We start from the raw sequence: 27188 nt of genomic DNA on the forward strand, positions 1-27188 counted from the left end.
TTTGGATCACAGAAATGGAGATCAAATGGAGATCAAATGGAGATCAGCAGGGAGGAGGAAGGGGGAGGATGGGAGAAAAGGTACCGGGAATGAGAAGCATACATTGGTAGGTACAGAGTACACAGGGGGAGGGTAAGAATAGTACAGGAAATGTGAAGCCCAAGGACTTACATGCACGACCATGGACATGAACTAAGGGGCGGGACTGCTGGAGGGAAGGGGGGTACTGGCTAGAGGGGGGCAAAGGGAGAAAAATTGGGACAGTTGTAATAGCATAATCAATAAAATATATATTTTAAAAAACTGTCCCAGAAAAAACATGAGGAGGCCTGGGAACACTCCCTGGTTCACTGTACGAGGCCAGGCGAACATCGTAAGAAAAAAACTGTGGACCAATATCCCTCATAAACTTCACACAATATCTGCAAATTGAATCCAGAACAAACAGGAAACATACCATGGCTAAATGGAGTTTGTACTAGGAATGTAAGATTAGTTTAATGATGTAAAAACCTATCAGTTAAATTCACTATTCATAGGACGGAGGGAAAAAAAAACCCCCACATGATTCTCTCAGTAGAGGCAGAAAAAGCATTTGACAAAATTCAACACCAATTTATAATGAAGACTCTCAAATAAATTAGGAATAGAAAGAAGAAAAGCTCTCAACCTGATAAAGGACATCTAAAGAAAATTACAGCGAAAGTCATAATTGTTGTTGGAAGACTCCACACGTTCTCTCGGCCACTGAGTGCTGAGCAAGGATCTCTGCTCTCACACCTTCCAGCCGTCTATGGGCCAGACATCCTAGCGAGTACAGTAAGGCAAGAGAAAGAAATAGAAAGCATCCAGATGTAAGAGCAAGAAGCAATTCTCTACAGGCAGAGGTAAAAAAATCAGGAAATCCATAAAAAGGTACTAGACCTAACAAGTGATAGTTTAGCTAGGTCAATACACGATAGCAATTATGTTTCTATACACCAAAAATGATAAGAAATTAAAATTCAAAAATCCACTGACAATAGCATTAAAAATATAAAATACTTAGTAATAAATGTATCAACATGTTAAGAACTTCACACTGACAACTATGGCATACTATTGAGAGACATTAAAAGAAACCTACATGAAAGATACCCCATAGGCATGGGTCAGAAGACTGAACATTAAGACAGTAATTCTTCCCAAATTTAATCCTATATATTTATCCAATTTCCATCAAAATCCCAATAGACTTTTCTTTTGGAGGCAACTGACAGACTGATTCTAAAATTCATTTGTAAATAAAAGGAACTTGGAATAAGCAAAACATTTCTGAAAAAGAAGAGAAATGCCTGGACTTGCATTTCCTGAATCCAAGACTTACTACATAAGCCCTGGCTGGCGTAGCTCAGTGGATTGAGCTCGGGCTGCGAACCAAAGTGTTGAAGGTTCGATTCCCAGTCAGGGCACATGCCTGGGTTGCAGGCCACGGCCCCCAGCAACCGCACATTGATGTTTCTCTCTCTCTCTCTTTGTCCCTCCCTCCCTTCCCTCTCTAAAAATAAATAAATAAAATCTTAAAAAAAAGACTCACTGTATAAATCTACAGTAATCAAGATGGCGTGACATCGCTCTAAGGACAGACATGGAGGTTAATGCAACAGAACGGCGAGTCCTGAGGAAGACTCGTACATACACAGTCAACTGATTTTTGACAAAGGTGTCAGGACAATTCGATGTGGAAAAGGATCGTCTTTTCAACAAACGCTCTGGAGGGAATGGGTGTTTGCATAGAGAACATGAACCTCGGGTCTTTCCTCTCCCATTTGAAGGTGGGCTGGACCCACAAGGCCAGAATGGGGGACACACTCCATACAGGCTTCTCAAGAATGCCGAGTTCCTGACAGCAAGGAAAGTCTGAGAACCCGTGAGAGCGGAGGAGGAGCCTGGGGAGACGGAACGACGGGTGGCTACGTGGGGACCTGGGCTGTCTGCGGGGACGGAACAGGCACGTCAGGGGAAAACAGGTGAAATCCCTAAAAAGCACAGGGTTTAGTTAACGATGATGTGAAAAAACTTATGATGAAGTCAAGGGATTAATAAGCTTTTTATGTTCGACAGCATTTTTGCAGTAGAAAAAGCTAAAATTCATTTTCTATTCTAAATGTACTCTCCAGAGAACGGAACTGTTTTCTTTTTGAACCCCCACCCGAGGACATGCTGACTGATGTCAGGCCGAGGGGTAGGAAGGGGGAGAGAGAGGAAGGGAAACATCGATGCGGGAGACGTGGGCGGGGTGCCTCTCGCACGCACCCCGGCTGGGCACCGAACCTGGAACGCAGGCATGTGCCCTGACTGGGAATCGAACCACAGACCTTCTGGTTTACGGGACGACGCCCCAGCCCACTGAGCCTCACCAGCCAGGGCCTGACTTGTTTCCCTGAAGAGCTGCGCAAGCAGAAAAGCGATGTAAAGCCACCAGTGCTCCTGGGTAAACATCATCACCTTAGAAACAAGAGGCGGGTCCAGAGTCCTCAGCGTCCCATGCGCACCACCTGGCAGGCTACCGGTGGTTTCAAAATCCTGCTCTGTCGCTGTCAAGCTCACAAAAATTAAAATTGCATGAACATTCAATTTGGAAAGGGAAAAAGAGACCTCCACTCTCGCCTCACACCACACACAAAAATGAACTCGCAATGGGTCACAGACCTGCAAAAGCGAAAACTATAAAAGAAAACATAGGAGAAAACTTCCTAATTATGGAATAAACTAAGATTTCTTAGGTAGGACACAGAAAGCACAAACCAAAAAGGAATAAATTGATAACTTAGGCCTAATCCAAGGTTAAGATGGCTGATCATTAATTAAGAGACACTAATAAGACAACGAAAAGGCAACCTGCAGGCTGGGAGAAAATATTATAATGCACAGGCGACAAAGGGGGTGCCCCCCAGATACACTGGGAACACTCACCGCTCAGCAACAAGAGGGAAGCAGCCGCCACCGGCACCGAATCAGGAGGGTTTGAACAGACACTTCACTGAAGAATGATTATGAATGACCAGCAAATACTTTAAAGACACTCACTGTCATTAACCACTAGGAAAACAGGAATGGACACCTAACGCAATTCCACCGCACACCGTTAGAACGAGTAACATGAAGACTGCTACTACCAAGTGCTGGGGAGCGAGTGGAACAACTGCCCCCCCCCCCGTGTGGGTGGGAATGCAAACTGGTGCAGCCACTTTGGAAAAACCGACACGCGATTTTAAGAAATAAAGTGAAACGTGTGCTTCACCGTACGACCCAGCAGTCCCATGGAGAGGAAAACATGCGTCCTCACACACGTTGTCACGGCAGCCCGGTCCAGAAAGCCCCGGACTGGGGACAGCCCAGACGCCCTTCCGCAGGTGGCTGCATGACCCAGCCGGGGTCCTTCCCCCCACGGAATAGCCTCCCCAGTGAAACGGACTGACCTACTGACACGCGCAGCACCCGGGCGAGGGGAGACGAGCACACAGTGTGCGATTTCTTTTATCTGATTCCCTTCAAAAGATAAATCTCGTCCACGGTGTCGGAAAGCAGGTGGGTTGCTGATGGGGGGGGTCAGTGGGAGGGGGCACGAGAGACCTTTTCCAGGTGATGTAAATGCCGTGTGCCTTGATTTTGGTGCTACTTACAGCGGTGTCTACATTTTCCAAAGCTCACCAAAATACACGCTCCAATAGGAGCGTTGGCCTATGCATGAGGCTTACGTAAGTGACAGGGAGAGAAGGCCCAAGAGGAAATGGGAATTTAAAGCAGCAGCGCCACTGACTGACAGACATCCCAGGGGGGCGGCTGGCTGCAAACGGCCCACCTCTGTGGCTCACGGTCTAAACGGGCAGGCCGGGCTCGGCCCGCGGGAGGACACGAGTGGGCTATCTATTGCCCAGTGTCTGCTCAGTCCTCGGAGAGAGGGTGGGGGGTCCCTCAGCAGTCGTCACGAGCAGAGTGTATGTAAGGTTGTCTCTGCGGCTGCGTATGGCTTTAGGGCCTGCAGGAGCGGGGGCTTTACATGCTAATGCGCAACTAAGAGAGATTCATCCCGCGGGCAGCCTGGAGCCTTCCGCTCTTCTTTTAATCGTTAGGATGGTGGCAGGGCCTTACCGGAGAGCTGCTTGACGGCCACGGGTCTCACTTTGTAGGGCGTGCTGCAAGAGAGAAGACAGTGCACCGTGAGAGGCTGCCGAAGTCGGGCGCGGCTCGTCTGGTCCCCGAGATAAGCTCCCGGGTGAATTAGAATTCAGGGGATTAGGTGTGTATATGTTTTTTCAAATTAGTTCCTTCGGCTGTTCTGCTGACGCTCTTCGTTCAGAAGAATTCTAAATAGTTCTAGCAGATGAGTGAAATGATGAACTTCCCTATCATGTTCCTATTTGGCCAATGACACCAATCTTGTCCTCAGTGCCACTGTGGCTGCTCGGGCGTGGCGTCCAGCTGGGGTGGTGGGGACTCCACCAGAACTGCCCACGTCCGCCCCAGCCGCTGACCAGGATGCGGGGGGTGCTCTCTGTCCTCTCCTCTCCTGGTGCCTGCATCTCCCGAGGGGGCCACGAGGATGGGGCCAAGGGCTCCATTGAAAATACACTGGCATCTTGGCGATGCCACCTCAGAAATCATGAGACCCAGACAGGATGGGGAGAGACTACCGGTGACATTCAAGACCGATGAAAGGTCAGTCGCTGATGTACAAGGACCTCTGGCAAAGGGACGGGAAAAGACAATTAAGCCAATGGGAAGTAGGCAAAGGATGGAAAGAAGCAATAGCTATTAATAGTAAAAAAAAAAAAAAAAGGAAAGAAGGAAGCAAGGAAGACTAACCTTAAGAAAAATGCCACCAGGCCCAGGGAAGCGGACTCTCATGAGTGTCGCTGGTGCAAGTGTGGCCTGCCACGGCCCTGGGGAAGGCAAGCTAGTGACCCCAACCAGAGTTGAAGGTACAGAACCCTCTGTGGATGTGGGGGCAGATGCAGCCTGAGCTGTGGCTGGAGACAAAGCTGAAGCTGTCCCATGTCGGGCACATGGCAAGGGGGCGGGGCCCTCAGGAAGAGGCAGTGCTGCTGAGGAAATCGGAGGCAGCGGGGACAGACAGAGACCAGAGATAACATGGACGGAGTCCAGGGAAGGAGCCGGAGGCCGAGTCCACAGGAGCGAGCCAGGCCTGCTGAGCACCAGGCGGTGTGGCTGCCACGCACTCACGGGGTCGCCGGGAGCCAGAGCAGACTCCACGGCTCGTGACAGCAATCTGCAGTCGCAGCACGTGAAGTTGGGAACGGACAAAGGGTCAGTGCACGCGGACATCTGCGGAGGTCATTGGCTCCCCACACTCACTGGGTCACTCCTCCCCTCGGTGACTGGCTCCCCGAGGGCTCCCCGTGAGCAGGTCCCGGTGATGGAAAGGCGAGCACGACAAACACGCTGCCGTCCTCCCGGGACTGCCCTCCACGTTCGCGTGCAGACTGAAAGGACGTGTCTGGCCATGGTCTGGAAGGCTGGCACGGAAACGCTGTGGGCCGTCTCCACAGGGGACAGATGCTGCACTAGCTGTCCCGGGGAGGGTCACTCAGTGCTTAAAGATGACCTGGAGGGATGCCGTGGGGAACAAGGCTGGCTCCACACAGGGATGGGGGTGGGGAGGGACAGAGACGGGTGTCCTGGCTGAGGACAGACGCCCCACGGACAGGACTCAGGGGCGGACTCAGGCAGGGGTCCTTCCATCACCACACAATCCCGAACGGACTCTGACACTCCCCGCAGAGCCATCGCAGTCGCGCGAAAGCGTGCAGAGGAGAACCTCTCGTGGGTGACCTGGGGGATGGGAACCTGAACTGGTGACTGAAGCGACAGTGGGCGTGGGGCCGGGCAGTGAGCCCGAACGTGCCAAGCGGCCACAGGGACCTTCCAGGCTCGTGACCCACAGATGCCGGCGTTGCCTTGCGGGCTCCCCGAGATTCCTCCGGGCTTCCTGACCCCCATCCTGACTTGGAACAGCGGGGCTGCCAGGACCGAATCGGCTCCTGGCTCATCTACCACCAGCAGCCTCTCGTCTCGCTCTTCCTCAGCAACCAAACCGATGCAGGCTACTCTCAGGATCCACTGGCCTTGAACGTCTACAGTGTTTGTTTTGAAAACACTACCGCCTGGGCGCCCTCTTTTCAAATACGCTGAGTGGGGAAGGCGCCCCGCCGGGACCCAGGGGGCCCGTCTCCCAGGCTGGGGGACGACCGAGCACGCCACCTTCATGGGCGCACAGCTCCTCGTCCACCAGAACGCTGCACATGTGACACCTTGGCTGGACCGGGAAACCAAAGGAGGGCTTGTGCGAGGGCACACGGGCTGTGGCCCTCTGGACCCCTCCTCTCTCCACGCCCCAGTTCTTCTCATGCCCTGTGAGCGTCTGTTTCTCTCCTCGGAGGAGGCCTTGAAGCCACTGCTGCAGAAATGGACGGGGTGGCGTTGTCCAGAAGCAACACCTTGGTGGGCTGGCGACCAGGGGGTCCAGAACGGTCCCCGTCCAGAAATGACCATGGGGACGAGCGGCTCAAGGTTCCTCCGAGCGTTGTCGGGACAACACTGGGAAGTGTCTCTTTGTACTCGCTGGTCGCCAGGGATCAGCGTTGCTGGGTAATCCGTCGCCGGTCTAACCAGCTCCCCGAGAGACGGAAGCCACTCAGCCCGCTGCTAGAAACCAGAGCCCCCGACTGGCGCCAGCAGGCTGCAGGCGAGTCACAATGCTGGTCTGGACCTTCTCTGACCGAAGGGAACAGCCAGGGGCCTGGGGCGGGAGGGGGCCCTCGGCGGGTTCTCGCCTGCCTGCCCGGGGAAGAGGAGCAGCTGGGCATGGAGCTGCCGGCGGGCACTCAGGTGTCTGCGGAGGGAAGGCGAGTGTCCTGGTGGCGGCGGTGGGCCCTGATGCGGTCGTGTATGTGGGCACCGGTGTTTCGAGGAGGACTCGGGCCACTCTGACAGAGGAGTGGATGACCTCCTGCAGCTAATGCAGCCTGGAGAATGCCCCGCTGGGGCACAGTACAGAAAGGCTGTGCTGGGGGCCAATTTTCCCGGAAGGCAGGTAGGACTCAACCGCGGGGTAACCGGAGGCACAAGCCCGGAGTCTGTGTGTGGGGAGCCGGGACCCGAAGTGACGGTACACGCTGGGGGGCAGCCGGCTGAGGAAGGCATTGAGGCCGGACGCGTTTCAAAGGAAGACCCAGAAGGTCACGGTGTCTGGTTTGCAATGAGCCACAGCGTTCAGACAGAAGAGATGGGACCCCCGGGGTCCCCGCGTCTGATCAGGCAAGAGCCCTTGGCATTTGGGGATGACATCACGAACTGCTCACCCTGTGAGCGGGAGATGGGGGGCGATGCTGGCACTGGCACCCAGCCCTTCCCACCAGGTGGGTCCCGAGCCTGAGGCTGGGGGGCAGGGAGGTGAAAAGGCCAAGCCGAGAGGCTGAAAATGTCTTCAACAGCAGAGGAAGCTCGAGGGACACACACAGCCTGACTCACGGCGCCCTTGACCTGGCCGTCGCTGCTGAGAAGAAACAAAGTGAACCCTGCACGTCTCCTAGAAGGGAAGGGCCCGTGCGTCTGTCTGCAGACACGGGCAGCTCCGGCTACCGGCGGGCTGAGCACCAGCCTGGGGTCGAGGGTCACCCCTCAGGGCTTCCACACTTTCTATCAGTGGTTCTCAGCTGGGCTGCATGGGGAGCTTTAAAAACCCCTCACAAATTCCCGGTTAATTGGTCCTCGCTCCCTGGTGGTTTCAACCGGCAGCCGGGGCTGAACATTATGCGTTTATAATGCTGGACGAGTTAATGCTGTGTGTTTAGAAGGGAGAGGACCCCCCACAGCGATGGGGCAGGAGAGAGGGAGGAAGGGGACAGGGAGGCCATGCGGGGGGCCGCTCGGACGTGACTCTGGGGAAGATGGGCCAGCTGGGGACACCTCTGAGGGCGGGCGCCACCTGTCCCAGGCGAGGGTGTGAAGCAGACAGAGACGGGGCAAGTCCAGGGGAGGCGGCAGGTCCCCAGGCGGGAAAGGTCACATCTCCAATGTGGGGAGAAGGCGAGGGGCTGAGGGTGGTGGGAAGCACAGAGGTCAGAGGAGGGGTTCTGCTGGGGTCCCAACCGACACCCTCACTGTCACCTGGAAACCTGCAGAAACGCTGACTATGGGCCCAGACCTGGAGGGTCAGAACCTGGTGGGCGTGAGAGGGCAGGGAGGGGCATTCTGCTGCCACAAGCCACCCCCCTCCCCAACCTGGGGGTGCTGACCAGCACTGCGCAGACGCTGGCGACCTTCGGCGATGGCCAACAGCTCTGTGAAGAGAAGGTGGTGGAGACCTCACGGACCAGGGTTCCCCGCCTCTGACCATGGACGCTGGGCAGCCCGTTTCTGTGGTGGGGCCGTGCTGGGCAGGGTGTACCTTGACCTCCTCGCACTGGACGCCTGCTTGTGACAGCCACAGTGTCTCCAGACCTGACCAGGTGGCCCCCTCGCCCCCACCGAGAAGTACTGACATAGAATTAAGTACCAAACCAGTGACAAGGAGTGACCGAGTCTGAATAGACAGACTGCAGAGAAACGGCTTTGGAGCCAATTAGCAGCACTCCGTCCGGGGAGCCCGGAGCCCATCACTGGGGGGCAGAAGCTCCTGATGGGTGAAGTCAGGGGGGCTGATGGGCACTGCGGCCGCAGGAGGCCTGGCTGAGGCGTCCGGGTACATGGGGAAGGCCAGTGCTGGCCACAGTCCCCTAGGGCTTTGCTCTCCCCTCACCCCAGGGTGCTAATTGGCCTGCTCCCTGCCCCAGAGCCTCGGCTGTTCTCTTTCCTCAGGGGGACGGCACCCTCGCCTGGGCTTGGGGGGGTCTGCACCCAGCCTAGTGGGGGATCTGCACCCAGCCTAGTGGGGTGGCGGAAAGGCTGGCTCCTGTGGGCGGGGGGAAGCGAAGCAGGTGTCCATCCCTGGGCGCCCAAGTGTGCACGTACTCGGGGTGGGGTGAGCCTGCAGGGGAGGCCCTAAGGCCCCGACCATGGGGAGCCCCAATATTTCCAAGCTGCCACGAAGCAGCTGCGAGCCCACCAGCTGCTGAGTGTCGGAGGGGCTGCTGGGCACAGGCTTTGTCCTGCGGGCTCAGAAAAGCTGGCACGGCTCCCTGTTGATGGGACATCCCGAGGTCCGGACTAACACCGGTCTCTTAGGACCAGAAGACATGGACTGGGGACCCAAGCGGCTCCCCAACCCCTGTCACACTCCTGTTCCCTGCGGAGAATGCTGTTTAAACCCTGCCTCGCCCAGCTGCCGGGGTGGAGGGGGGACCGCTGGGGACTCGGCAGGCTGCTGGGCAGAAGGGCCGGCCAGGGGTGGAGTGGCCATGGCTCTGAGTCCTTGTCCTTTTCTCCTCTGGCCACACACAGCTGGGCTTTACCACCTGGACTTACAGCCACAAATGTGTTCACGGCTGACCCCCGCCCAGGCCCTCCCCTTCACCTCCTAGCCAGGGCTCCCTCCCCTCCCCAGTGCAGAGAGGAGTTCTTCGGGCGGGACTTCATCAACACCAGGATTCGTTCCACTGGGGAAACTGTCCCCCGGGGGCGCTGGTCAGCGGATGTCCTGCTCCCCTTTCTGAGGTGGACAGGGGGTGGTGGTGAATATAGGGTCCCCCAGCCTGGTTCCACTACTCATCACTCTGTCCCCCCCGTGCCTCAGTTTCCCCATCTGTGAAGTGGTGATAACACCGATCCGAGCTCCCGGAGCGCTTGCTGGGAACCGGGTGCGGAGCCCTGGCGCACTGCAGGTGTTACCATCTCGGCCAGGAAGCCTCGGAATGAAGACCCCTTCCCCGCCCCTCCCACCCCCACCCTCCCACCTCCAGCTTGAATTCAGACTTCTCCAGCAGTAAATTATGAAAACCGCCGCAGAGATCCTCGTGTGGGCGGGGAGACATGTCAGAGACACGACAGAGGAGGCAGGATGGGGCGAAAGCCGCCGGCCGCTTACCGTTCGGAATTTGCGGGCATGGTGGGGTCGATGGAGACCATGGCGTCGTCCGTGGTCAGCAGGGAGATGGTCGTGTTCCTGGAAGACACGCCGTGTCAGCGCCTCCCCCCAGGACGGTCTCCCTGGGGCGCATGTACCCTCGAAGGGGCCTCGAGCAAGATGGGAGCCCGGAAACCCAAGGCCAGGGGCTCACCCTTCAGGCCCGAGGCTCTGTTTGTGGATAAAGCAGAAGGCTGGGCAGTCCTAATGCTTCATAGACTTGCAAGGAACTTCCAACGGGAACCTGAAAGTCTAATTTACTGAGCTGGAAGGTTACGTGAAACTGGGGTAGAATGGAAAGAAACACTGTATCGGCTCGTGATGGATTCGCTCTGCCTCCCCCCTTCGCCCCTTTGGGTGAAGCCCACCTACACGGGCACGGCTTCTCCCACGGAGCAGCTGCGGGTGGGTAAGGTGGGCCTTCCCGCAGCCCCTCACCCCAGGGGGGGGCGCTGCCTGCTCTTCGGCTGTGTGTTTGTGAAATCTGTGCAATGCGGGGGGAGGCACTCAAATCTTGGGGTCGTCCTGGAGAACAGCATGTGTGTATTTCCTAGCACAGGGCTCGTGAGGGATGCCCCATCTCTGGGCTACTTTTGCCGCTGCAAAGTGCCTGCCGTTTGCTGTCATTTCAGCTCCAGACCCCCTTTCTCACGGGTCTCTGACAGCCTCCCATGGTGCTTCCCGGCCACCTTGTTGACCCAGATTCTGACTTTAAAGGCAGTTGTCATGCCCAAGCGACTCTGGGTTGCTTCGCAATCAAAAAGCCGCCACAGGAAGACGCACTTGCTCTAACGCACTGTGGATGTGGGAAGATAACTCTCATGGAATTCTGACGGTTCCATCAGGCAGAGCACTGGCCTTTTCGACTCATTTCAGAAGTCGGTCCTTCCCCAAATACGGATCTGCTATGACCCACCCCCTGAGACAGGAGACACCTGCTGGACCATTTGGGGACGGGGGGCCGAAGCCAGACATGGCCACCCCCCTTCATCCCTTCTGCAAAATCAAATGAACAAACGAAAGAAAAAGCAAACTCTCAGTGGTGCCGGCTGCCTAACTCCGCCCAACGGCTCCCTCCTTGCGGGCACAGCGGTGCCTGCAGGCGCCTGTGGGCGGGCTGTGGCTGAAACCGCCAGGGTTCTGTAGCGAGGTGGGCCCGTGGGCCTCCCACTCCTCTCACCCCTCCCTTCCCTCCTCCCCGGGCGACCCGCCCTCCCCGGGTGCCTCCCTGTCGAGGCGAAGGGGAAGACACGGAGGCAGAAGGGTGCCTCGCGGCAGGCCGAGGCCGCGCCACTCACCTCGGCAGGCCGGTGGCGATGCAGAAGAGGTCCATGATGTCGCTGGAGTTGCAGTACTTGCTGAAGACCACCTGCAAGACAGAGGGACGGGCCGTGAGGAGCGGCGGAGCGGGGTGGCCAGTGTCCGTGCTGATGTCAGAGTCCGAGGGTTTCTTTTAAAAAAGAAATAAAATAAGCCCTGGCTGGCGTAGCTCAGTGGATTGAGCACGGGCTGCAAACCAAAGTGTTGAAGGTTCGATTCCCAGTCAGGGTACATGCCTGGGTTGCAGGCCATGACCCCCAGCAACCACACATTGATGTTTCTCTCTCTATCTCCCTCCCTTCCCTCTCTAAAAATAAATAAATAAAATCTTAAAAAAAAAGAAATAAAATGTAACCGCGGGCACTGGACCGTTTCACAAAATACTCCTCATTCAAAATACTCCTCCTCCGGTGCATGTAGAGAGCATGTGACGAACCTCATTCCTTTGTCATTGGGAAGGGTTGTAAGAACAAAGCTACCACCTCGTGAATACCACACACCTGTCACCGGGGTGTCTGACTCACTGGAGACAATCTGGGCCTAGGGATGTCTCACCGCAGGGAGTCCCCAGTGGCCTCAGGAAGGCCGTGATTTGTAAAACAAATTTTTTAAAGGTCTTTACTTAGAAAAATTTGTCTTTTAGGATTGGGGCTGAGGCGGCATGACTAAATCAAAGAGGAAATCACAGGGAGGAGGGATGCAGAATGAATCACGCGTGACCGCCTGGGCGCCCGTGCAGCCCATGGGGGAGAATGCACTGGTATCAGCGCCTTCTGTCCACGGGGTCTCGAGTCCCACCCTGGGGGGCCCTGAGCACAGCGAGGGAGGTGGTCTTCACGGCTGGACAGCACAGGGAACGGTCCGCGCTGCAGCCCGCTTTGCCACGAGCCTGGGCCGGGCCGAGAAGCAAGCCTGAGTGGGTGGTGATTTTTCAGCTAATATCAGTTTGCATCTTTCTTTATTGGAAACACTTAAATATAATGAGCAGATATTTCCTCCCATAAAGGCAGCTGTTCTGTGACTAACACCACTTCCTGTGTGCCGACGGCCTGGCCACGCCGAGACGAAGTCACCGTCAGTGACGGTGCCCTTGGTCTGCACTGCCCACCCTGCAGCCGCGGTCCTGGCTTGCAGCCCTGGACTCTCGCAGCAACCGATCCCCGCACCGGTCTCTGCTTCCGGTCTCGCCCCCGGGCCCAGCCTCGGTTTCCGGAACTCAGATCTGGTTGTGCCACCGAAGGTCCACCTCCTCGCCTGCCCACGGGAGGTTGCAGGGTTTTTCCTTTCTAGCCTGAGTCCCTGCCACGCCCCTATCTCCGGCCTTCACTCCAGTCCACGGGCGTCCCCACCCCTGGCCCTCTCTCTGCTCCGGCCACTGCTCCAGTCCCTCCTCCTCCCCTTCCCTTATTCTTTCTCTGTTCCCAGCCATTAGGACTCAGTGACAACATCTCCATAAAGCCTCCTGACCCCACTGCCAGAAAGCCTGGCCTCTGACCACGTGCCAGGCCCGCGTTCTCATGACAACGCACCACCAGGGGTCCCAGCACAGGCCTTGGTGTTCCCAGCTGTGCTGTAAAGGGTGTGGTGTGGGAGGGCTGTGCCTGGGGTCCTGGCCGCTCACACACTGGCATGGGAACATCCCTGACTTTGCCGTCTTGAACCTTGTGAAGTTCATTTCCATCCCTGGGTAGGTCAGGTGGCACTACCTCTGCCCAGGAGAAGGGGCACCTTTTGTAGTCAAGGCAGACAAGGCTCCTTTATAAAGGTCCCCACCCCTGGAGGGGCTCAGGTGCACAGACACCACATGTCCAGCAGGAGTCCTGTCCCAGCCCTTGGGAGTTCTCGGGGTGGGGGGGCTGGAAATGATCTCGGGGGTTACTTCTCTGCAGTCTCACCGGGCAAGACAGCTTCAAGCCATGGGCTTTTGGAGGCTTGACTGAAGGAGCCGCTATCGACAACAGCACCTCAGAGGGCGAGGGGGCTGCTAATGGGATCGCAGCCCCTTACGACTGGGGGGCTCCCTGACTTTGCAGAAGGAGCTGGACTTTGCCGAGGGCAGCCGTTGCACAGACCACAGCGGCTGGGATGAAGGCGTGGGAGCCGGGCTGCCGGGCTGCCTGGCGGCCCCTGGACGCTCCCTCCGCCTCTTACCTCTGCGACTTGCGCGAGCTACTCGGCTCCTGTGCGCTCCAGCGTTATCTCGCACGGAACAGGCCAAAGCACAGCGCTGCCGCCCACCGACAGGCGGCTTGACTCAGACACTTGCCCGAAAGGCTCTGCGATCCGTGAGAGGCCAGCGCGTGACTCCGCTGAAAAGGGGCCCTTCGGAGCCCCAGAGAACAGGACCGTGGGGACAGGCGTCTCACAGCCTCATCTGGACGATGTCCAGACCGCGCCAGTGCGCCGACCGGGATTTCCAGAGCTCTTTGTCGTTCAAGAACAGACAGTTTGATGGCGTGGCTAACCCGACACCCAGCGGGAGGGCATTGCAGGACCTTCCACTGTGCTGGTCTGCTCTTTTCTGGATCGATTCTGGATCAATTCTGGATCGATTCTGGATCGATTCTGGATCGACGTGAAGCAGCTCTTTCTATCCTCAACTCTTTCATTTATTTATTTATTTATTTATAGAGGAAGAAGAAAGCGAAGGAAGGAGAAAGTGAGAGAGAGAAACATCAATGTGTGGTTGCCTCTCGAGCGTCCCCTCCTGGGGGACCCGGCCTACATGCCAGGCATGTGCCCTGACTGGGAATCGAACCAGTGATCTTTGAGTTTGCAGGCCCGTGCTCAATCCACTGAGCTACACCAGCCAGGGTGCTATCCTTAAGGCTTAACAACCTAAGAGATGCTTTTGCAAAACGAGAAGAAACAGTTTCAAATGGCATCTGATTTTTATTGTCTGCCCTCCCCTAATACAGGAACTTTTAGTAAGCCTTTACTTTTTACAGCCGTGTTGTTATCTGCAAAGTGACCCTAAGAATCTGTCCCCCTTCTGACCAGGGTACACCTGGGGGAATCAGTTTTGAAGCCAATTTGCTCATTTACTCAGGTGTGGCCAGACTCCTATAAGGAGCTAAGTGTGACTACAAGGATTTGGTGCTTGCCAATCCCCCCTGACCCCCCCAGGGCACTGACCTGACCCCTGACCCCCAGGCCCTGCTGTCCTGGTAGGAAGAAAGGCCTTACCTACTGGGAGCACAGGGGCCTTGGGGTGTTCTGGGGACCCCGACAAGAGGTGAGTTCAAATTTGTAAGAGAGTTTTGTGCCCAGACCTTCCCAGCCCTGGGACAGCGCACAACCGAAGCCTGGCCAAGCCCCGGTGTGAGGTCTTCCGGCGCAGCCAACACCAGGAGGCCCACACGGCCGCCCGCCGACCGTCTCGCCGCCCCGCATAAACTACGCAGCCAGGCCTCGGGAGGCCGACCCCGTTCTGTGGTCCGGAACAACCTTTCCTTCAGAGTACTTTCGACAACGGGCTGGGAGGCTGGACGGAAGTTTGGGACGAGAAGAAAAGACTCCACGGCGGGGGGGGGGGAGGGGGGGTCTCCCGTGGTCACCCGCGCTGCATCCACTGGCAAATGTCTTCCGACATTCTGCACAGACACACAAGGCTCTTTGATTCCTCTCTCAAACCGGCTGTGACAGCTTAGCAGGTCCCTCGCTCCCCTAATGCGCTGGGTGGAAACCTTTGATGCGCGGCCCTTCTATGCCTTTGCCTCGAGCATTCAGTTAGTTAGCGAGCCTCCAGCAGGGCCGAGGCAGGCGAGAGGCCGGGGTGAGGCGGTGGGGGTGTGCACCCCCATGTCGGGTGTGTTGGGCAGGGTCCCGCCGCCACTGGGCAGGGTGTCCGAGGAGCTCCGGCCCACATCAGGCTGCTGGCTGTGGGCACGCAGCCCCCACAGTGTCCGCCCGTGCTGGACGGCCTGGGGAGACTCGCCCCTACCCCACCCACCCCCTCACCCCCCGCCCTGAGGAAGCCTTGTCCGGAGGGCACCAGGCTTTTTGTCCCCAGGCCGACTCATTCCGCAGCTCCTTTATCCTTTATCCCGAAACAAAGAGCGCCAAAAGGGGGGGAGTTATAAAATAAGTGAGGCGTGGGGGCAGTAAGATGAACGAAAGGGATTTCGTTCCCACAGAGATTTGTGTCCCGCTGCCCCACGTGACGCACACCGAGGCTGGAGCTCAGGACTGAGCGTGGCAGGTCACCCCCAGCTCTTTCGTGTGGTCTGACTGGCAGCCTGTGACATTAAAACAAGGCCCGAGACAACGAGAGGGCAGAGGCCTCCCGTCCCCGGATACTGATCTTTCCTTGGAGGCAGCTGGGCCTGTGAGCGCCGGGAATTGGAGACCACCCCGCCCCCCTGGCCCCTGCAGCACAGAATAACTGACGCCGAGCATGAACCCCAGGGCGAGCCCCAGGCCGAGGGGTCTCCACCAGGGACCGGAGGTACACAGAGCCACACAGGGCTCCCACCGGCCCAGTCAGTGGGTGGCAGCCAGGACTGCACCCCAGGCCGCCGCTGTCCAGTGTCCACACCTGGGCACGGCACCCACGACGCCACTTCTCTGCTTGTCTTTGACGTCCACACTCCACCAGCGGCCTGGCAGTAGTGGTGCCGCGGCAGGCGCCGGGGGGCCAGTGCTCCTCCCACAGTTACTCCTTCTGCCTGCCGTCTTCTCTCCCCCCCAACCTGGTGAGCAAGACCATTCTGGAAGCAAAGGGGGTTCACCACATCAGCTCTGCCTGCCTCTCAGGGCTGTGAGGAGAGACACACGAGGCAACGCGTCTGAAAGGAAGCGCTCAGAGCACCTGCTGCTCGAACGCGAAACTCAGTGTCACGCCGTCTCTCTCTCAGGTGCCCGGGAACCCTGCAGTCCCTGCTCGGTCTAACACCTTGACTCTGGATGCAGGTCTTCAGGGGTCTCCGAGCTGCCGAATGCATCATCTGGCTGCACTGTGCTTGGGACCCAATTTTATGTTAGTGGGAATTCAATCTGCCGAGTTTCCACAGCTTAGAGCAAGAACGTCTAAGGCAGCTCCTCTGTTTCCTGTGTTTCTTGGGGGAGGGAGCTGCCTTTGACTCTGGAAAGTCAAGGGTGAGGCCGGGGGGGCCTCCACCCCAAGTTGCACGCGCACAACTGCGGGGTCCTCTGCTTTGCTGGGACTGACGGACAGCCAGACTCGACCAGGAAGAGAGGCGAGTGCTCCTGGAGCACATGCTGGCTGACTCCCTGGCTCAGCCCGGGCTCAGGACCGGCCTTGATGCACCCGTCGGGGAGAGCCGCAAGCTGGGGCCTGGTGCTCGGTCAGGGTGGGGCCGGGTTGGCTGGTGGGCACCTTCCCGGCAGGCGCCCTCTAGTCCTGTCCTTAGGAGTGGGGACGAGGGCTGAGACCCGGGGGCCTGCAGCGGCCAGCCAGTACCTGTCACAGCGCAGGAAACCTCTACCAGCTGCCTCTCCAGCACACTCCCTACAGCCCTGGACATGCGGTCCTGGCTCCTGGCGGCCGGCCCCGCCCCCAGGGTCTGACCTGTGACTGCCCATTACCCAATCACCTTTCCTCACCAGAACTTTCCCCACATGACTCAGAGCTGCTGGCTCAACCAGGGTGAGTGCAGGGTCTCGGGGAATCCGTCCTCAGCTGACCACAGAGGAGAGAGAGAGGAAAGCAGGGGGCCAGGACCCCCCAGACTTCTTGGCACCCTGGATCCCGGGGCTTTTTCTGGGGACCCTCAGTGTCTAGAGCTCTGGGCGAGCCCCCCTTCCGGCACCCATAGACCCCCCACACGCACCTTCCTGAACTGGCGTAAGAATGGTTCTTGGCATCAAAAGCGCCTTGACCAACACACTCAGCAAAACACGACTAGTGGCTGTGAGCCGGTGGCTCGGGGCTGCCACACCCGCGTCCAGGTGGCCTCGGGGTTAAAGAGACAGGACAGGGCCGTTTCTAAAAGCCTGGGAGTGACCTCTTCTCAGTTCTGGGTCCAGAGGCCTCTTCCCGAGACACGACTCCAGCGACAAAAAGCGGAGGTTCTGTGCTTCCCTTTCTGCCCCCGGACGCCCACGCAGGGGCTCACTGAGGGGAGGCTGCAGGAAGGGGCCCCCCCGCCAGGGCCCGCCTCCCAGGTACATGCTGTGCTGGTTGTGCCAGAAGCCGGGAGGACGCTGTCTCCAGACCGCCGGGCAGGCCCAGACAATCACATTTGCCGTTACAAGGTTAGGGGTGCAGATCTGATCAGCGCTGCGCGGAGCTTCCTGGAAACTTTCCACCCGGGAGGGCGGCGGTGCCCCTTGGTGAGACGCGCAGTGAGAATGTGGCAGGGCCCCACGGCGGGAGAGGAGGCCAGTGATCGAGGACAAGCTGGTGGCAGGCTCTGGAGGGGAAACAGGCCTTGGGTGACGCGAGCCCTGAACGGGGAAAAGGGCACCGGCGACGCCAGCAGCAACGTGGGGGCGGGGCCGGGGGGTCCCGGCTTCAGCAAGGCCAACAGAGGCAACGAGGCGTTCACCCACAGATGGGGGCAGGCCCACCTGTGCCAGACCTTTTCCGGAAGGTTCTTCCACTTACTGAGAGGGGCCTGGCATCCGGGCTTCCTCCCCCTGGGCCTGTGGGGAGAAGCCAGGGCTCGCCTTTGTCACCGCCTGACCCTGGCTGCGACCCCCTGCCTGGACCGCTCCTGCGGTTCTTGTGGATATGAAAGGGGCTGCGATCAAGCTCTACGTCCAGTTTGGAGGGGCCGGTCCAGTGAGACCCCTCCGGCGACCAGTCCTTTAACTCAGCAGCAGACCACGGCGGGGAGGCCGCCCGGGCTGTGCCGCGCGCAGGTTTGGGAAGCCCAGGCTCCCGGCCGGCACTGGGGAGGGAGTGAGCGGAAGGGGTGCGCACCACCAGAGGTGGGCCTCCCGGACCTCACCTGCGACCTTGACCGTGGAGTGCCGCAGGCCCAGCGCCTGCTTCCATGCCCACCCGGCCCTGGCCACGGGGGGTGCTGGCGGCCACGCCGCCCGTGTTCAGACGTGGAGGCCGTGTTTGTCCGTGGGCCCACAGCCCCAGCGGGGACTGCCCCGCAGGCGCCGTGTCCCGTTTTCGCCAGACACCAGGTCTGGTTTTCGGAGAGCGCACCCACGGATGGACGGAGGCTCCCCCACGCGGGCGACTCACACCCACGTGCGGATTCGCCCTTGTGAACACGCTGTGAAACGGCGCTTTAAGAAAAGCACGTCTAGCCCTGGCTGGCGTAGCTCAGTGGATTGAGCGCGGGCTGCGAACCAAAGTGTTGCAGGTTCGATTCCCAGCCAGGGTACATTCCTGGGTTGCAGGCCATAACCCCCAGCAACTGCACATTGATATTGCTCTCTCTATCTCCCTCCCTTCCCTCTCCAAACATAAATAAAAATAAAATTAAAAAAAAAAAAGAAAGGCGCGTCCTAACGCCCATCATCTGCTCCCCTTTTTCTCCTTGCCTTTGTCTTTTTGGGGTGTTTGACCAGTTGCGGTGGAGGGTGCCCGGCCCGCAGCCGGGCCCGTGCGGTGCCAGGCCTTCGGGCGGCCGGAGAGCGGGCAGCCCGAGGGAGGCCCCGGCTGCGAAGCGCTGGGCAGGACCGCACGGGAAAGCGCGGGTGTGGCGCCTTTCATTCGGGCTCCACACGAGTGAGAATGACTCGTCCTTGTCCCCGCCCCACGGACCCTCATCACTTCGGCGTCTGTTCAGTCCAAAGGCTGCCGGCCGCGGCTGCTGAGGAAGCGGTTCCTTCTGAGCAATGAGACGCCCGTCCCGCCCGGCGGAGGGTCGTGGGAACACTACAGGGGCCTGAACAGCAGAGGGGCGGCCTGGCCCCTCTCCCAGCGCCCCCCCCCCCGCACGCATCTCCTTCCGTGTCTTCCACACACTGTGGAACTGGGGGGGAAAAGACCCCCCAGTTTGGCTTCCTGTTTCTGTTTGGATAGGAATCCCTCGCAGCTGCTGAGAACATTTCCTGCCGGGCTGTCAGATTCCAGTTTGGGTTGGCATGAAGTCTGTGGCCACTAGAAATTGTGGGTTTCTCACACGGATGTTTGTGGGGCTACGTTATGAAATGCTCCCAACCCAGGACACATAGAATAACTGTCAAGCAATTTAGGCTGGGGCTGCATTTGGAGGCCGGGAAAGACAGACACCACCATGGCTGCAGCTGCGGGAGAAAAGCTCAGGGCGTGGGGGCGGGCAGGGGAGGGGGTGGTCAGAGGACCGGGGGTCCCGGGATTTTCTCTGTGAAGCCCGATTCGAGCTTTTCCACCCAGGAGACGACCCCATTGCGCTGCGGGGGCGTCCGTGCCCTTTCACGACCCCAGAGCACACGGGGTCACCTTCCTAAGTGAGGAGACACTCCCCGAGTCAGGTAAGCCGCCCTGGGGGCCGGCTGCTGTGCCACACGCAGCCCCGGTCACCGCCTCGCTGGCGCGGCTCCCTCGCGCCCACCAAGTCTCCTCCTCCGCCGCCACAACGGCGGTTTCCCAGCGCTCCTCCGAGGGTGGAGTAACGACTCTCAGGGCAGAATTTTCCACCTTATAAAGGGTCTCTCCCCCAGGTGATGTTACACGGCTGAAGAGGAAGGTGAGACCAGTAGACACCGTGGTGCCAGGTCCCACACGGAGCCGGGAAGAAAGGGACCTTTTCTTTCCACGAGTGGCCTTCCCGGGGAGCCAGGAGGCGTGACCTCTGTGTGCCCTTCCTGCATTAATCGGAACCGGGGGCCTCTTCCAGCCACATTCCCTTTCCGCCCCTCCTCCGTCTCTTCCCATGGGCTCCTGCTGTTGCCCCCCCAAAACCCCTTAAGTTTCAGCATAGCACGTCGCCATGGCTTCAGTCCCTCTTACAACTTGACGAGGATGCGCATTTATTACCAGCGTCACCCCGACATCGGAAACCTCTGCCCAGCCCGCAGAGGGAGGGGTACCGGCTTCCACAAACAGCCCCCCGGCCTCTGAGGAGCTGACTGATTTCATCAGACTGGCCCTCAGGAGAAGGGTGCGTGGCCCAAATCGGGAAGCGGCCTGCACGCCCTTCCACGGGCGGACGTCAGCCTGCAGGCGGTGCCCGCGCCCTGCCACCTGCCCAGTAATGGAGACGGACGCACGGCCCATGCAGCCGCTCCCACGGGGCTCCAGGGACTTGGGCCGAGCAAGCAACAGCCAGTCCCCAGAGGTCACACGCCGCAGGATTCCATTTACAGGACCTTCCTGACCTGACGACATGACAGACGCGGAGAACAGAGCAGCGTCCGCTGGGAGCCAGGGACCGGGGGTGGGGTGGGTGGCACGGGGGTGGGGCTGGGGCTGGGTGTGGCCAGGAGAGGGACGAGCTGCTCTGCCTGGCGGCTGTGGGGGGCGGGGGGGACAGGAGCACCTGCCCGTGGGATGAAAGTGTCCTGACCGAACACACACGCTCGGGTGGTCCCCGCGCACAGGGGGCATCTGAATGATGTGGGGGACTGTCCCGCTGCCGACATCCTGGCGGGGACACTGCACGGAATTTTTCCAGGCGTCACCCCAGGGCACACAGGCCTCTCCGTCGTCTCTCCTCTGCGGAAATCTGCAATTGTCCCTGGGAGCCTGTTTGAAATAAGGCGATGGCACCAACTTGGGGTCGCTGTGGGGGACACCCCCCCCCCAGGAACCCGAGTCCACAAGCCGGGGCGGTGGGCAGGGAGCAGGCAGGGAACACTTGGGCCCTCGGACCCAGAGTCCTATTTCCAGGAATTGCTCTCAAGGAAACGACAGCAAACAAGAGAACAGAACCGCCCGTGACGTGTCGGCCCCTGCCCTGGGCGCTCTCCCTGCACCAGCGCGTCTTCCCGGCGAGCCGGCCGCCTCCCGGGCTCACGCCCAGACCGCTGCGGTCCCGCGACTTCACTGTGCCACCCACCACGCGCCGCTGGGGGAGCTCCGCTCGCCTTGCTTCTCACACGGGGTTCGGCACGCATGACGAAGGGCCACCTGTGAGTGAGTCGGCCTCCGCGGTGGAGCCTCACACAGGCACTCGCGCCCCGTGTTCCAGGGCGGTTGCACGCTGCACCGGAAACGCTGCCGACGAGGTGCCGAGGGCAGGCGACCGGCACAGAAACTCGCGTGGAAGACAGACACGCACGTGTGCGCGCACGGAGGAAACACCGGCGGGGGCGGTCTCCCCTGTCTGGGGAGAGACAGACAGGTCAATAACCCGGTCACGGGTTATTGCATTTCCTCTTCGTGCTGCTCCGAAATTTTCAAAGGCTCCACCACGAACACGCAGGGCCTTCACCGCCGGGGACAGAGACGCCCCCCGCCCTAGCTCTGGGGCCGGGGATGGACAGCAGAGGCAGCTCTCGCACGCTCCGGTCCCACGGCGGCATTGCTGCCCTGCGCTCGCGTCGAGTTCTCAGGAGAGAAGGGGGGTCTCTGCTGTTTTTATTTGGAAAGAATACTCCTTGGCCTTATGCCAAGCAGATGAGACAATTAAGTGATGGTGAGCCAGAGGGCAAAACCCAAAATTTAAATAGCATTCAGCTAGGAGTGGGGGGAGTCAGTGCATGAGAGGGAGGCCACCCGGAGGGATGCAGAGAAGGGGGGTGTGGGCAGAGACGGCATAGGGGCCGGAGCACCGGTCAGAGAGCAAAGACCGAGCCAGGCACCTTCTGGGATGGGACGGGGAGAAGGTTCCCTGGTTCCATGCCGGCCACAGGCAGGCAGGCAGGCGGAGCGACCGGATGAAGATCACGGGAGCCTGAGGCCGTGCACCCGGCCACGGGAACCAGAGGGAAATGGGAGTGGGGGGACAAGGCCCCCTCCCCTCAGAGTCCCTCTGGGTCCTGGTAGCCATGGATTCCGTTTTCTCTTCCTCAAGTAGATCTACTTAACTTCTTTAGACACTAATGACAACGCAAGTGCTCAGCTTAACGTGAATTAATTTAATGAGACTTAATTGGTGGGGCGTAGAGAGAGACCTAAGATCCCAACTGTCACATGCAGCTGGCCGGCAGACCGGGGGGGGGCCATCAATGTCAAAATCACCCCCGGAAACGAAAGTGCACGTGATGGGTGCTGGGAGAGAGGGCGGACCTTGAGGGCCCGCCCGGAGAGCACAGGGGGCAGGGCGGCACCAGGCAGGAGGGGACGGGAAGGGGTGGTCTCCTCACTCTGCCCGTCCACCCTCCAGCCCAGTGCTCCCGCTGGGGCAGGGCGCAGTGAGGAAGCGAGCCTGAGCCACTGGGCCTCTGCAGCCGAGGACACGTGGTGGGAGCCAAGCCTGGACACGCGTGTACCATCCACTCACAGCCCCTGAGTCATGTCCCACCTCCCAACGACACACATCCCCACCCCAGGAGCCTGGGACTGTCACCTGGTGAGCACCTGAGTGTCTGCAGGTGCGATGAGATTACCCCAGGTGACCCACGCAGGCCCTAAGGGAGACCGCAGAACCAGTCGCCCGGGAGGCAGAGGGGCTGATGACACACACAGAGGAGGAGGCTGGGACCGTGACCGCGGGCAGCGAGTCCTCCAACCCATGTGAGGCACGGATGGTATGTGTCAGTGGGGCCAAACTTCAGGGGGGATCCACGAGGGACGGGCTGGAGGGAGGAGACACTGAGGGCTGGGGAGCAGGCCCCCAGCTGCCCCCAGAAGAGCTGGTGTGGGCCTGGGCAGGAGCTGGGACGTTCGCAGGCCAGAGGGGGCTGCCTGGGAGTGGGTGGGCCCCTCCTGTCCTGGGGGAGGACGCTCTGTAGCAGGACGCAGCTCCCCAGGCTGTCTGCAGCTCCCCAGGCTGTCTGCACGCAGCGCCAGCTCTGACTCCCGTCTGGCTGGGCAGGCCTCGGGGCCGCTTCCCCTGCCTGCGTCTGCGGGGTCTCGGGCCTCCCCCGCACTGAGCTCATTTGTCACGGCCGCTGCGATCGCCGCTCCTGCCATCCTCCTGGGTTGCCTTGTTTTGTGGTTTTCACTTCTGGTGTCTGAGGCCCGTCTCCACGGCCATAAATAATGGATCACAGGGGACCCGAGAGGCAGAAAGCAAGGAGCGGAGAGCACAAGACGTGAGCTGAGCCGGAGCCCGGAGAGCTGTGTCAGCAGGGGACAGACTGAAGGTGTCTCTCTGGCTTCAATGTGCTTTACTCCTTGAGCTCAGGTTCAAAGAAGAGGCACCTGTGGATGCACAATCCTTGCGATCCCCCCCACCCAGAGCCCTCCCCTGCCTCTCCGCCCACTTCTCCCCTGCGCCGACCCGGCTCTGCTGTATCGGTGTGCTCCACACAGGCTGTCCCTGGGGTCAGGGCTCCTGGGCACGCCCGGGGACAGGGAGGGGGAGGGGCTGGGGAGGAGGGCCCGGGGCCACAGACCCTGGAGTGCCTTCCACCGGGAGGCCTTTCCTAACACGCAGCCCTGCAGCCCCGTCTCCAGGCGGGCTGTGGGAGCGGCAGTGGCTGGGCAAGGGTGGAGAGACGTGGAAGGAACCGCGTGAAAGCGAGACCTAAGATCGGGAGGCAGGAGGACGCCTGGCCCCAGCCTAGACCCAGAGAGCTCCACCGTCCTGGCAACTGAGCACCACGGAGCCGGAGCCGAGGCCCTCGCACAGGAGCCCCGGACAGCATCCAGTGCGCCCCAGTCGGAGGCACCTTGGGAAGAACTGGTGGACGGGCGGGCGGGGCCCCAGGAGCTTCTGTCCGCCTCGGGCAGAAGGCCTTCCTCCCTCCCTTCCTTGCCTCCTCTTTCTCCTTTCCTTGTTGTTGCTTGAAATTCCATGAGAAAAACTGAGCGTGGTTTTCCTGCCAGAAAAGAAATGTCTCGGAACGTGGGCAAGAGGGACCTCGGGTCGGCCCAACTTGGCTCCCCCGCCTGCCGCCAGGGCGGCTGGAGTCACCTTCCCGCCCGTCCTGCTGCGTGTCCGTGCAGAGGCCGGCCTGCTCCCGCAGGGTTGCAGACCTCGCCAGGCTGCAGACCTCGCGTGCCTGCTCTGCTTCAGGCCCCCCGCCGGTCCCCGGCTCCTGAAGACGCCTGTGAAGCAACATCAGTGTCTCCCGGACCACACTGAGACCAGCTTTGCACCGCAGCCACAGCCCGCATCACGCAGCACCCACGTCCCTCAGCCTGTCACTCGCTGTTGCGCTGAACCAAGGACTCGCTCTCGGGCGCAGTGTGTTTGGTGTGATGCCTGGGTTGCCTCACGGTGGTTGGTTGGAAGCTGTTGACCCCCGGGCTCCCTCTCCCAGAAGCCAGGCCTGGTACTTCACAGGGGCAGGTGGGAGCGGGAGGCGCCTCGCGGGGCCCCTCTGGCGTCTGGGCCTGATGCGGCACCAGGGCTGCCTCATCCGTCATCGGGAGGACACACAGTGCGGTCACTGCAGAGGCCGAGACCGAATCAGAAACCCCAGACCCAGCAGGGGCCCAGAGGCTTCTGGGAGGCCTGGCGCCCAGCCGCAGCCCTGGCTGCTCTAGCTTCAACACCAGGAGACTCGGGGTCCCCGGTCCCCGGAGATGCCTGGGCTTCGGGGAAAGGCCTGGGAGGGGGGATGCGGGGTGAAACACTGGTTTTAAAAATGGGGTGCGGGGCTTGGTACTCTGTGTCAGGTTCCGGTGACACGGTGGGGAGCAGGGAGTGAGGGTGGCCGGGCGTCTGTAGCTCAGCATGTCAGCCCGAGTCCGCTGGCCCACTCAGCCCGCATCTTCCAGGCTGGTACACGGGAGCCCCCCCACCGCCCCGACCAGGTGGCGATTATGTGGGTACACACGTTCACGCCCGGGGCGACGGCTCGGACTCTGAGAGGAGCCGTCTGCCTGCCCTGCCCGCCAGGCGTCTGTCCGAGTCCCTCCGTCACCCGGGCCCCGTCTGCACGGGCGTGTCCTCTCAGCTCGCGCAGGCTGGGACCCGTCTCCGTCACCTTCTCAGCACGGCGCCACACAGCACTGTTTCGGGAAACATCGCAGGGGACGCTCGCCGCTCCCCTTTACGACCTGGCCGTGGGGACTCCTCTCCTGGCCCCGGCTTCTTGGAAGGTTCCAGGCTGTCCCTGCCAGCTGGGCGCAGACGCCACCCCCGTCTCTGCTGTTCGGGGCCCAGCCTTCAGGACACCACACGCAGAACGGGACTCAACCCTGTGTTGGAACCACATGTGCACAGCCCGGCGGTGCAGGGGGACGTCCAGTCCTGAGGACCCCGAGTGGCCACAACACGGTCACTCACGGGCCACCTCTGGAGTCACGCTGCCCGGCGCTTCCCGTCTCTGAACCGGACTGTGGCTGGGCTTCTCCTCACTGTGGCAGCAGGACGTTCTCAGATTCCGGCGTATGTCTGTCTGGCCGTGGACTGGGAACCTTGAGCTGCCGCTCACACCGTAACCTTTCCCTGTGCGCAGCGCAGCCCTGAGCGGACGCATTTCTGGCGGCCGTTCCCCGGAGCACTTGGGAAACAGCGGGACCAGAGGACTCGTGGCCCACATGGCCTCCCGCCGCCCCAGCTGCCTCTGCTGCTGCTCGTCGGCCCTCGGAGGCCCTTGGTTCGCTGCTCCGGGCCAGCTGCTCTGTCGGACGCAAACTCCAGGCGGAGAGATTATTGACCATCTCTAGGTGATAATGATGTCAAATACTCTGCCTCCCTTCCAGCTATGTGTAAGGCAGTAAAAGCTTTGAAAGAAATCCCAAAGGCAGAAGCCGTGAGGATAAAGACAGCCTGAACCCCCGGGCTCTGCCGCCTGCTCTGCTTACAGAATAAGTCAGCACAAGGTGCGAGGGGCCCCGAGGATGACCGAACCCCGTCTGGACAGCCGGCGCTTGGGTCACCCTACGGCGGCCATTTAGCGGCGGTAACTGGAAGAGGCCGGGGCGGCACTCCCTCCTGGCCGCAGTGTCCTGGGTTCACCGAGGAGAGCCGGCCTGTGCCAAATCCTGCCAGCTCCAGCCATTCTGCAGCGGGCTCTGACGTGGTGTCCCCCAGGCCCCCGTCCACCTCCCAGAGGCGAGCAGCAGCTCTCCCTGGCTGCACCAGGGGGCTGAGGGACGTGGGGGAGGTGTGGCCAGCAACCAAGTGAGCAAGCCAGCAGAGTGCTCCGGGGCTGTGACGGACAGCGCTGGCCACGCCCTCTCCAAGCACAGCACCACACCTCACCTCACTGTTAAGTGCTGCGGGCAGCACTGCCATCCCCTCCAGCGAGACCAACGGGCCTGGAGCCTGGGAACCGTGCCTGCGCTGCATGCTCACCCTCCCTCCCTCTCTTCTTCCCCCTCCCCTCCTCCTTGCAGCCCTGATGCAGCTTCACCTCTGACAGGGTCGGAGGAGAGATGAAAGGCATTCGCCCATTCACAGGCCTTTCCTTGGTGGGGAGAATGGGGAAACCCTGACTGGTGTGGTTCAGTTGATTGAGCATCGTCCTGCAAGCCAAAGGGTCGCAGGTTCGATTCCCGGTCAGGGCGCATGCCTGGGTTTCAGGTTTGGTCCTTGGTTGGGGCGCCTAGGGGAAGCAACCAATTGATGTTGCTTTCTCACATCAACATTTCTCCCTCCCTTCCTTCCCCTCCCTGTAAAATCAAAAATAAAAATTAAATTAAAAAAAAGAAGAATGGGAGAAGGAGCTCGGATTGGGGGCTGAGGTGGGACACGCAGTCACACGGTGTCAGTGAGCGGGAAGCACCCACAGATCACGCCTGGACACGCGGCCCTGGGCTGAGATGACGGCAGATGCCCACAGTCCGCACGCCGGCCCGGGAGCCCGGGGCGAGGGCTCTGGGGGAGGCTCCCCCGCCCAGACACGGGGATGCGGCTGCCTCGAATCCAGAACACAAACCAACAGATAATAGACA

The 27188-nt window shown here is 59.9% G+C and overlaps 1 protein-coding gene across 3 annotated transcripts in view; it reads right to left on the bottom strand.

The window, feature by feature from the left end:
• PDE9A (phosphodiesterase 9A) overlaps positions 1-27188 on the bottom strand; it is a 90610-nt gene that overhangs the window by 55796 nt on the left and 7626 nt on the right. For 2 of the 3 annotated variants that reach the window (XM_045852614.1, XM_045852615.1), the window contains exons 2-4: positions 11365-11516; positions 10028-10105; positions 4135-4178 (exon numbers count right to left, since the gene is read on the bottom strand). In XM_045852614.1, coding sequence (XP_045708570.1) covers positions 4135-4178; positions 10028-10105; positions 11365-11516 — 274 coding nt within the window. The remainder of the gene's footprint in view (positions 1-4134; positions 4179-10027; positions 10106-11364; positions 11517-27188) is intronic. The other variant, XM_045852616.1, reaches the window with a different exon arrangement.

Source organism: Phyllostomus hastatus, unplaced genomic scaffold (genome assembly GCF_019186645.2).
Source record: "Phyllostomus hastatus isolate PE091 unplaced genomic scaffold, TTU_PhHast_1.1 phas_contig_948, whole genome shotgun sequence".
Lineage (NCBI taxonomy): Eukaryota > Metazoa > Chordata > Mammalia > Chiroptera > Phyllostomidae > Phyllostomus > Phyllostomus hastatus.